We start from the raw sequence: 11,850 nt of genomic DNA on the forward strand, positions 1-11,850 counted from the left end.
TTTTTTTTTTTTTTTTTACTGTTGGTGAAAGGCAAATTTTTAACACAAGAGTAACATCATATACAAGAGTATAAAGGCTAATTAGTAGTGACGTTATGTTCTGTGCCAAAGCTTCAATGCGTGTGTTGAGAAATTCCGGAAGTTTTCCGTGAAGCGCGTATCGAGGCTTGTATCGTTTCAGACAGATGACGTCATTGATGACATCCAAAGCCTCGCTGCCCGTCAGTACCACGTGACGGGTTTATGAAGTGGTCTGAATCTACACGGTTTTATTACACATCCATTATCTACACATGTACATTCCCTGCTCTCAGCCCAGTTAACGTACCAGTTTAAGAATAGCTACTAAAATAACCCCTCCCGCTATTATATTATGGGCCTATTAATAGTCACACGTTTGATAGCTGCGTTCATCTCAAGGATATATATTATCCCATGGAAAAATACACACTATGTTGATATGAACGGTTTATGTGGAACTTTGTTATTTCTTAGTCTTTACTGACGCAACATTCAGTCAAAAACTGTCTCTGATGCAGTGTATCACAGATCACATACAGTAGATCATCTGTAAAATATCTGCCTGTTTTACACTCTTTGACCAACTGGTGGTATCGTGAGCAAATTAAGCCTCAAGGCCTCAATGCTTCACAAGGCTTCATCTCGCCATCACTATTAATTTGTTTTATAATAATAACATTCACAAACTATAATTTTCTTTTGTACTGTAGTGAGGCTGGCTGTGGGAAACCACGCTGCAAAACTAGTAGGCTGAGGTGGACAAAGCACAGGGTACAGTAACGTACACTCTTGAGTGAAGTTTTTGTTTGTTACGTCTTACTCTTTCAGATATCCAGTCATGTCAAGGCCATTGATGCTATCTATCAGGGCACAGACTTCATGGGCATTCGCAACATCAGCTTTATGGTGAAAAGGATCAGGGTAAGTGTCATACCAATTTTAAGTCTTTTGTTGGTTTTAGATTTGGTCACTTCCCTTGTCCTCATCATCATCCTCTTGTGTAGATAAACACCACTAGTGATGAGAGGGACCGATCAAACCCGTTCCGCTTTGCCAACATCGGCGTGGAGAAGTTCCTGGAGCTGAACTCGGAACAGAACCATGACGACTACTGCTTGGCTTATGTGTTCACCGACAGAGACTTTGATGACGGGGTGTTGGGTTTGGCCTGGGTGGGAGCCCCCTCAGGTATTGAAAGACAGTCATGAGTGATCAGAATCTGCAAATAAATCTGTCCTTTTTTATTTTATTTTTAAGATGAAAAGTTTTTATTTTGATTCATAACAAAACATAGAGCATACAGCTCACAACATGAACACATCCTTCCCCCCTCAACCCCTCAACTCATCAAATAGGTCCTATTTTTAAAGCATTATGTTTTCCATAATGTAATGTATAATGTTTGTACTGGATTGGATTCACATTGTCATAAGGGACACCCAATCTTGGTTAAATATGAGATTGTTCTAAGAAAGCACTTGAGATTTAAAGTATTAACTGATCTGAATTGGACAATGCAGCTACTGTAAGGAATAGTCTCAATAGTATTTGGGATTGCAAATGGTGATTCTGATGATTCAGAAAATATGCAGATGTGATGATTCTCAAAGGTTTTCATCATGGCCCTAGCTATATATATATATATATATATATATATATATATATATATATACACACACACACACACACACACATTCTTAATTTGAAGTTTTAACGGAAAATATTGCACTGTTGAAATCTTCAGTTTACTGTTGGAGGTTATATGTCTCCTGCTGGCAATGACAAACAATTTGTATTTAATATGTTCTGTAAACAAGTTGACAAATTACACTCATTATGTTTTGAAGTAAGCTATTATGTCATCTGGACATTAATTGAAAAACTGTCTTGACATTTATCAAGATTCTCCCTCTTTAATGAGCAAAATCCTTCAAGTTTTGTAGCTGTGGTTTGGAAGGTTTGTTCTAACTTGTGCTTTTCTTTCCCAGGGAGCTCCGGAGGGATATGTGAAAAAAGCAAGTTGTACTCAGACGGAAAAAAGAAATCTCTTAACACCGGTATAATCACTGTACAGAACTATGCCTCCCACGTACCTCCAAAAGTCTCCCATATCACTTTTGCACATGAAGTAGGACACAACTTTGGCTCCCCGGTGAGTTACTTAGATGTGCCACATTTATGCACAATGAGAATGAATTTCCTAGGCTTGCACACTTTCTCCCTTCTTTTAATGTGTGATTTTTTTTCTTTTTCTTTCTCATTGTCATTCTCAGCACGACTCTGGATCTGAGTGCACCCCAGGAGAATCCAAGAGCCAAGACAAGAAGGAGAAGGGCAATTATATCATGTATGCAAGAGCTACATCAGGAGACAAGCTCAACAACAATAAGTTCTCCATCTGTAGCGTACGCAACATCAGCCAGGTGCTGGAGAAGAAGAGAAGCAACTGTTTTGTTGGTACGTTTTCATCTTAACTGTCCAGCTTCAGAGGTTTTGTAAATTCAGATTCTGCTCTCCGTGTACTAATGAGTGTGTGAGAGTTTAACCCTGGTGCCCTAATTAGTGATTTATTTCAGCCAACTTGAGAAGTACCAACACATTGGCTGTAGCCCAGTGTTATTTTTACTGACAGAATTTGGCATATTGCAGATTTTTGCTTTGTAATCTTGTCACATTTAATGCAACTATCAAATCACTAACATAACATAAACAACAACTAGCTGTTTTTCAAATGCATATCCATTTTGGCTGATATAACTAGGAAAAAATTAAATATTGGTGTAGGCTTCTAATACATGCTGCATTTTGTTTTTGCCTTTCCTCAACCAAAATTACAAAGAGTGTGTTTGAGTTTAATGTTGCATTTGACTCTACAGAATCAATGATCTGCTTCTATTTAAAGACTGAGTTTGTTTCCCTGTTTTCTGCAGCAAGTAATCCTCTTCAGAACAGTATTTGTTTGGTTGGGTTTTGTAATGAGACAGATCTCATAGTAAATGTCAAATATACTAATACTAATAATACTCAATGTTACATTTTTTCCTTCTAAAACAGAGTCGGGTCAGCCCATCTGTGGTAATGGCCTGGTGGAGCCAGGAGAGGAGTGTGACTGTGGCTACAGTGATCAGTGCAGGGACCTGTGCTGCTATGATGCCAACCAGGCTGACAACAAGAAGTGCAAATTAAAGCCAAACAAAGTCTGCAGGTAGATGTGGATGTTATTTTTGTGTTTTTGTTGGCCTGATCGTTTTGAATTGTGATTTTTCTTGATGAAACTCTTCTGTTTCCCACCAGTCCCAGCCAGGGTCCTTGTTGTACTTTTGAATGCTCTTACAAGGGTCGTAATGAGAAGTGCAGAGAGGAGTCCGAGTGCGCTCACCAGGGCATGTGTAATGGAGTTGGTGCCCAGTGCCCCACATCTGAGCCCAAGGCAAACTTCACTGCCTGCCACGGAGAGACTCAAGTCTGCCTCAACGGGGTAAGTGGCTGAATACTTCACACCTAGAAGAACTGGTTATTATAGCATCTTTATTTTCATACCAGTCGGCGTCTGATCTTGCCTGTCCTCATGCTCCTCCCCCACAGGGCTGCTCTGGCTCCATCTGTGAGAAGTATGGGCTTGAAGCATGCACCTGTGCCAGCCAAGATGGCAAGGATGAGACTGAGCTTTGCCATGTGTGCTGCATGGAGAAGAGTGAGTCATTTATCCTTTTTTTTTCCCCCACCTTGATTACGTTTTAAATATAATGTGCTTGAGATTTTGTCTTTTATTAGTTAAATGGTGTTGATTGTCTGTCATTTATCTCCACAGTGAATCCCAACACATGCAGCAGCACAGGATCAGAGCGCCTGGCTCGTTTCTTCAATAAGAAAGTGACCACACTTCCAGCCGGCTCGCCGTGCAATGACTTCAAGGGCTACTGCGACGTTTTCATGAAGTGCCGTCTGGTGGATGCAGATGGACCGCTGGCCAGGCTGAAGAAGGCCATCTTCAACCCAGAGCTCTATGAAAACATTGCAGAGTGGATTGTGGTACGCATCAACTTCTTCATTCTGATTGGATGATTGGTTATTATTATTGTTTTTGTAATGACTGTGCTTGATTTGTGCTTCATTCTCTTCTCTAGGCCCATTGGTGGGCAGTGTTATTGATGGGTATCGCCCTCATCATGCTCATGGCTGGCTTCATTAAGATCTGTAGTGTGCATACACCGAGCAGTAACCCAAAACTTCCTCCTCCCAAACCACTTCCAGGTGAGTCCAGAAATTTACAAAGAAAGTTAATCTCGCCAGAGAAAACTGAACTTTTTTTATTATTTGAAAAGAATTATTTATAATTATTTATAAATATTTTCTAAATATGGCTTATATCGCCATTTGACTGAGAAACCATGTTTTTGTCGTGTGTGTGTGTGTGTTAACAGTTAACCTGTTCACATGGATGTACCACCTGCTACCATGTCCTCTTTCTCCATTAGTCCACACACTCCTCTTAAGAGGTTTTTCAGTGCAAAGTGGCAGCACCATGGCCAAATCTTGAGAGCGGTGCAGAGGAATGACTCAAGTTTTATTTTTTTGTGATTGTAGTGCTACAATTCACCACACTTTCATCACATCATCTGACATGCCTCCAAATTGATATCGGACGCATAGTCTGATACAGCCTGCAGCCACAATTTTATATCTCATCTCTCACAGTGTCACATGTAATTAACCTGCAAGATTGTTGTTGTTGTTGTTGCAGTGTAGGCATCGGTAGCAAAGCGTCAGTAGATGCAATTTAGTTTGCAGTAAACCTGCAGTATGTCTTTTAACAAGCTCAATGAATGGCATCTCTTCTGACAGGCACTTTGAAGAGGCGGCGAGCGCAGCAGCAGCAACAGCAGCAGCATGCTAACTCCCAGGTGCAGCACCAGTCTCAGCACCCGCACGGCCACCAGCACGGACACGGCGGCCAGCGGCAACCCCAGAGGCAGCCTCAGCGGCAGGCGCAACCCCAGAGGCACCACCGTCAGCCCAGAGAGAACTATCAGATGGGCCAGATGAGACGCTGAGACCCTGCATCCTGCCCCCCTCCCCCCAATGCCTTGGCTCCTCCTTGTGCCTACAGTGGGAAACAAAAGCGTCACTCCATCCAAAGAAAAGCCTGACATGGTTGTTAGTCATCATCATATCCTCCATTTACAGACAAAAGACACGTGAAAAAGAGAAAATACTATCTAGCAACTCGATTGGCTCTTTGTGGAGTGGACTCAAACATCAGCCATTTCCAATGCAGTGCTATCTAGCATCCCGTTCCATCTTTTTTTTTCTTTTAAGGAGTGCCAAGGAGTTAAGGAATCATCTGTAGCTTTAGTACATTCTGTGATGTGTTTTTTGTTCTATTGCAACGTCTTCTTGAGTGACACGCTCGTGGCTGCTGGTGAATTGTTCCGTGATTTTCTTTCGCCGTTCTAGCCAGGAATGAGAGACACTCAGTGGGGATTTGCGGCACTTTTGTGATTTACACATGTCAAACGGCAAAAGACACAGGCTCCGGTCTCTCGTGCAGACCGCCTTCTGCATGTGACTGTACATATTTAGTGTATCATAAGTGAAAACAAACTATTTCTTCTACTGTAAATGTGTAATTCTTCACTTCTTTTCTTTTATTTTTCGGTTAGTGCTCTCAGGACTCTTAACACATAATTGAAGGAATGATGTTTGTGATGAGTTCCTTGGACGTTGCTGTTGAGGATTTGGCGCCATCAAGTTCTCTTCGCGGCCGTCCAGTCAGGTGGATCTCTTTCACTTTGGTTAAATTGCTAGATTTTGAATTTGAACAAGGTCACCATATCCCACTTTTTAGGCCTTCTCTGTTCAAGGTCCATTTGTTGATTTTTCTTTTATTGTCTTGCTAACATCGTGATTTGCCCATGTTGTGTAACAAGCTAGATGAGGTAAAGAGTCATGGGAACAGAAAGGGAAGATCACCTTTTATTGTCTTTACGGATTTGTTTTTGATAATGAAGAATGAATAACCACTAACTGAAGCTGACGATGATTCTAGATATGAAGGCGAGGGAACATAAAGGCTGCTGTGACTTAGTTTAGAAGTGAGAGTGTATCATGTTACAGAGTTAGTAAACATGAGTGTGGAAATAAATTTAAAAATGATTCCAGTGTGGATGTACAAAAAAAGTAATTATATTATTCTTCAGATAGCAAATCTAAGAACTTTTCGATGTGGGCATGCAGACACATTTATTAAATGTGACTAATAATTGACCAAGGTCTGTAATATTTGTATGTCACGCAACACTATTTACTTTGACAGCTATTAATGTTAGTCTTAAAACAAGTGGAAGGGCGATATAAAGCAGCAGTATTGTCACACTATTCACACATTTCCTCAGTGTGTTCACTAGTTTCACAAGAGACAGGCTGCTGTTTTATTTACATCTCACCTGCAGTTATCTCCCGGTCAGATTTCATCACATACTGAATCCCCTTGAGAGCTCATGAGTGCAGGCCTCTGTGCGAGTTAACATCAGCATGCCGTAAAACTTTATACAACTGATCTTTTTGTGCACAGGTTTTTATAAAAAATACAGGGAGCGCCTGTTTCTGGAGCCACTTTAAAGAAGTGAAGGAGATGCGATTGTTTTGTTTGTTGGATTGTTTGAACCTCAGGTGTTTTCTTTCTCCCCTCGCTGCAGCACAGCATGGGAGGGGCATTTTGGATAATGGTAACATGGTAACACTAACCAAAAGGATGTGATAATCTGGCCATGATATGTTGTGCAAAATCTCATGATTTATTTATCACGCAAGCAATTCACCCACCATTCAGATTTGGCAAGTGGGTGAAAAGTTTGGGAATTTTGCATTATATATTCGGCAAAGTACGTTTTGTGCTCTGATTTTATTTTATCCTGGCATTATTATTTGTAAACGCATGCAATACTAATCACAACTAATATCTTACAACACTGTCCTGACGGTTGTAATAATCACATGTGCTCTGGAGGGGACATTAAAATCATTGTGTCTCACAGTTAAAAGTTTATTTCACATGGCAGATGAATTAGGCAGGTCAGCGGTTGCTATAACACATCTGTACAAAATGGAGCTCTTTTTAAATTTCCTCTTCTAGGCTGGATCGCGCCTGTTAAGCCTCGCGGATTTACATGTAAACTTGTACAGTACTTCGAAAATTTGCATTTCATTTGAAAATGAAAAATTACATTTTGATACATCGGTTTCATTTTTTGTATTCTAATTCCAGAGTAAGTTGTTCAAAGATGTTCATATGTGACAAACTTTCATCTCCTCTAAGTTATTTATGTTCTTATATGTGCTAGTTGAACTGAAGTCTGCTTATGATACTTTTCTCCAACATCATCAATGGTAAAAACAATTCAGGGTGATGGAGTTTAAGTTACATTCTCATTTTTGTCTTCGTTCCCCTGTGGCATGGTTTGGGTAGAAGAGCAGAAGTATGATGCCTGTAAATTTACTTTCTTTTTAATTTCGTAGTCTTGGTAAAGTTTTTAGATAAACGTGCACTGAAAATGTCCAAAATTGAGTTGAGATGTTGTAGGTGATGTAGGCCGAAAGATCACAAAATTAAAAAGTAATACTACTGTCTGATTTTAATGTTCACTGTGTTTTATACAGTATCGGAAATTTTTGTTCACTTTGAACATTTTTACAAAAAAAAAAAATTTCAAATTGTATTGTGCAAAGAGATGTAATTTTTGGAGTACTTGAAATGCATTAATTAAAAGACTTGTTCAAAATAAAATAGACCCCTGTTTACTGTCTGTAATGTGTGCTCTCTTTTTCTGTTCCTCTGTTGCAGTTTTAGGTGTGTGGGTGTGTGTGGGTGTGTGTGGGGGTGTGTGGGGTGGGGGTGGGTGGGCGGGCGGGCAGAGATTTAATGTGGAGGATAGTTCTCCTCTGGGGTTCCTGATGATGTCGGTACAGTTTTTCAGAATGGGCTTGAGATTTTTAATACATTCATATAATAATAAATATACTTGTTGTGGGCATTTTGGGTCTAAAGGGTGCTATTAAGTTGCATCATGGGAATTACAAGTTTCAGTGTGTTTTATTGTACCTTCAACTTGTTTTTGCTTGTCTGAACGTATACAACAGAAAAACATTTTGCAAAATAACAAAGCATGCATCAAATGTTAATACTAAGGATGGAATGGGTCAGATTTATAATTTTTTATGTTGTGTACATTTTGCATGATAAAAAAGTGAGATGAAAAAGAAAGGATTTTAGTATGAACTATACTGTATTCAGATGAACTGATGTGAAGAAATGACAAATCTGAGCTTTGCTTGTTGTTCTGCCTCTCCTCTAGTGCTGGGCTCTGGAAGCTGTATTTAGGATTTGGTAAATCCCTCTGTATTTCTCACTTCCTGTCAAGTAAACCTGCTCACTCAGCTGTATGCAGTAGGGGGGCGTCCACAGCAGAGGGAGCAGCTGCTGAAGTGTTGGGACCGATACAGTCTGGGTGTTGGGATCAGAGGTTTTGGAAAAGCCTGTGAGTCACCAATATCAGTACCACCAAGCCACATACAGAACAGTCTCATCCACTCTGTTTCCATCAAAGAGAACTTCAGTAATTATTGAGAACTTCAACCAAGGAACTCCAAATATTGGCTGGATGCATGCTATAATTTTGTGAGTAAAGTGGGCAGACATTTTTTTTTTTTAATTTTAGCCACAAGTAAGTTTATTCACAGTATGAGCCATGTGTTTGTTACACACTTTATTTACTCAGTGCCTAAACCTATTGATTGACTTTTTCTTCATGGGTGTGTTTGATTATGTAACAACCATAGGAAAATGTCCATTCCTGGAAGCATGCATTTGCACATGCAGGGGAATGTGGCCTGCTATTGATTTTCAATGCGGATCCTCAGCTGCAGTTGCTGGTTTTGACGTGAACAATCACAGTCACCTAAAAACAAGCTAAGGTTCAATATTTTCTAGATAATGCAGCTGGCAAGTTTTTTTTTTTGTTTGTTTTGTTTGTTTTGTATTGGTGTTACTGTAATGTAGTCCATTTTCTCACAGCTCTCTTCAAGCTGTTTTCTTTAAACAGTGTCCCTGCACAGAGGACAATGTAACTGGTCAATGTTCTACATTTAGAGTTTCAGCTCTGTGCAAGGAGCTGACGGCATGGCCGATGAGCGAGCAGCACCTTTTGTCTCTCCTGGCAGTGACAAAGCATGATTGTAAAAGTGGCCCTGGCTGATGCTCGCTCCATTGAGCAGCTGACCCTGAACACTGCAAATCAAGGAATGGAAATAGAATATAGTTCGCAGTGTATGGTCCAGTATCAGATAATGCCCACTAGATTTTCAAGGTGCAGATTAAGTTTGTATGTCTCATGAAATCATTAGATGCAGCAAGAAATACAGCTAAAATTTGCTGCCACTTAAAGGAATCCCCATCTGTTATTGTGAAATCTGGCCATTGGTGGAGGACGTATTTAGATCCTTAAAAAGTAAAAGTACTAATACCACACTGTAAAAAAAAATATGCATTGCATTGAAAATGTTGCTCAAGTAAAAGTATGCAGGAAAATGTTCTTAAAGGATTAAAAGTAATATACTTTATACTGTTATACAGTATATTGTATCATTATGACACATACTATAATGTAAAAGCTGATTTGACTGTTCTAACTGGTTGAGGAAGCCAATTTAAAAAAAAAAAATGTTAAACTGATTGTTTAAAATTATGATTATTTAATTTAAAGGATTAATCTGCTGATTCCTTTCTTGATTAAGGAATTGATAGTTTGTTTTGTAAAAAGCATCGCTGTCACAATTACCCAGAGCCCAAAATAACACCTTTGCATTGCTTGTTTTGTCCAACCAACAGTCCAAACCTCATAATTATAAAAAAAAACGCATACTGTACATGACAATAAATTAAATTAAATTAAATATTTTGCATGAAAAATTACTTTTTAGTAAAATCATTACTTTCTGTCAATAGATGTAGGGACTAATCGTTACAGCTGCACTTCACTGTACATTTCCATATACTTTGTATATAACAATCTTAGTTTGTAAAGTAACTAAAGCTCTCCCTAATTGTAGTGGAGTAAAAAGATAATTTGCCTCTGCATTGGGGTAGACTTGCAGTAAAAAGTGGAATAAGAAGAACCTCAGATTTGCAGTGCAATACTTGTAAATTAACTAGTACTAGTAAATGAAGCATTTAAAATTAAATACAGTATGTCAGTTTAATTGAAGGTAACAGCTGCTTTGGAAACCTCAGTCCACATAATAAACTTGTTAGTCCATGTGATACAATTTTGAGACACTTTGTTCTCTATTTTTGAGTATTTTCATTTTATGCACCTACTGTACTTCTACTCCACTCAAGTGTGAATTTATTTGTTAGTACTTTTTTTTAAATTAAGAACATATGACCAGCCTCTAAAATATACATTTTTGACAAAGCTGCTTAACCGAATGTCAAATGTGGTTCCAAGTTGACTAAGTGAACAGGGAAATGCTACTTAGATGTAAGTACATTACGTCTGTGCTAATAACCCAATAAGTATAATAATATTAAATCAACATAATTTGCACTGAATAATACTTCTTTCCGATAATACTTCTGCCACTTAAAACATATTTTGCTTTTTTGTTACTTCACTGTGCAGAATGATAAATGTGACATTAGATGGATGTTTTCAAATTTAACTTGACACTGTTGGCAACTAAGCCAGTCATGGTCCAGTTCACAGCTTATACAACTGTAATGTGGAAACATATAGTGTATACTGTGTAATGTAATGTATATAAAATGTATATTTTCAGTGAAGTAGGTAACATCTTGTGTCCAGCTGGTTAATGTTTAAAAAGAAAAAAAACATTTGCACATTCATAGCTTCTAGTTTTTTTCAATGTGAAGAATTTGTAACCAATTATCTGAACTTGTGAACTAGGGGATCTATAAGTATTCAGTACGTTTACTTTAACAGAGCACGTATATTTGCAGTGTGGTATTGACACTTTTACTGTATTAAATAGTTTGAATACTTCTTCCACTACTGAACAAAGGTCTGAGGAGTCTCCACAGGATAACAGGAAGGCTCCCTTACAGAGACTAGACTTTAACTTATTCATTTGCCAACCACATTCCTTTTACATCTTTCACTCTCAAACAGTGGCATCACCACCTGCGAGTTTGAATCAGACGTCCCACTGTGACTCAGATGATCTTTGATATGTACAAGAACATTAACCAGAGTAATCAGTTCATGCAGGACATATTTACAGCAAAATGCACTGAGCTGACACTGAGAGATGTAATCATCCTCTGCAATCATAACAACGAAAAACTAATTATCCATCCCTTGTGTCGGTCCAATTGTAGTTGAAAGTGTTCAATCTTAGTCTAATAAATGTACCTCTCTGCAGGCGAGGTTTTCGGCAAAGATCCATGTATTGTCCTCTTTCACTTAATTACGCAAGCCTACACAGCAATTTAATGGACGTATGAGGATATGTGTGAGGGCTAATGGTGTAAATGCTGAGATGGAAATTACACGGTCAGCTGAACTGCAGTTTTCGGTGATAAATGTAACAGATGATAGAGTCTCATCACTAAAATCGATATTTGTAGAAACTTTATTGTAGACAAAACAACACAGAGTAAAATACAAATAATATGAAAGAACAGGGAGGGAGGATTCCTTGTGGTTTGTAAAAGAACAGAACAATCACGAGTTAGAAAAAACAAACTAAAAGTTTTAAGTGAAAATACAGATAATATCATCACGATCACTAAAAAAAATGGAAGCAAACCTA

General features: G+C 38.6%; 3 protein-coding genes across 3 annotated transcripts in view; 2 read left to right on the forward strand and 1 right to left on the reverse strand.

Moving 5' to 3' along the window:
- The window catches only part of LOC116693868 (disintegrin and metalloproteinase domain-containing protein 10), a 16,912-nt gene extending 9,086 nt beyond the window's left edge, over window positions 1–7,826 (forward strand). Inside the window, exons 7-16 of the mRNA XM_032523117.1 lie at window positions 850–942; window positions 1,026–1,209; window positions 2,010–2,173; window positions 2,295–2,478; window positions 3,076–3,226; window positions 3,316–3,499; window positions 3,607–3,715; window positions 3,833–4,053; window positions 4,149–4,275; window positions 4,867–7,826. Coding sequence (XP_032379008.1) covers window positions 850–942; window positions 1,026–1,209; window positions 2,010–2,173; window positions 2,295–2,478; window positions 3,076–3,226; window positions 3,316–3,499; window positions 3,607–3,715; window positions 3,833–4,053; window positions 4,149–4,275; window positions 4,867–5,075 — 1,626 coding nt within the window. The 3' untranslated portion in view covers window positions 5,076–7,826. The remainder of the gene's footprint in view (window positions 1–849; window positions 943–1,025; window positions 1,210–2,009; window positions 2,174–2,294; window positions 2,479–3,075; window positions 3,227–3,315; window positions 3,500–3,606; window positions 3,716–3,832; window positions 4,054–4,148; window positions 4,276–4,866) is intronic.
- The window catches only part of fan1 (FANCD2 and FANCI associated nuclease 1), a 24,392-nt gene extending 15,743 nt beyond the window's left edge, over window positions 1–8,649 (forward strand). The window contains exons 15-16 of the mRNA XM_032523097.1: window positions 405–408; window positions 8,638–8,649. The gene's annotated coding sequence lies outside the window, so the exon portion shown is untranslated. The remainder of the gene's footprint in view (window positions 1–404; window positions 409–8,637) is intronic.
- Window positions 8,650–11,654: 3,005 nt separating this feature from the next.
- Window positions 11,655–11,850, reverse strand: part of aqp9a (aquaporin 9a) — a 5,851-nt gene continuing 5,655 nt past the window's right edge. Inside the window, exon 6 of the mRNA XM_032523156.1 lies at window positions 11,655–11,850. This exon is cut by the window's right edge and continues 494 nt beyond it. The gene's annotated coding sequence lies outside the window, so the exon portion shown is untranslated.

The sequence above is a fragment of the Etheostoma spectabile genome, chromosome 8 (assembly GCF_008692095.1).
Source record: "Etheostoma spectabile isolate EspeVRDwgs_2016 chromosome 8, UIUC_Espe_1.0, whole genome shotgun sequence".
Lineage (NCBI taxonomy): Eukaryota > Metazoa > Chordata > Actinopteri > Perciformes > Percidae > Etheostoma > Etheostoma spectabile.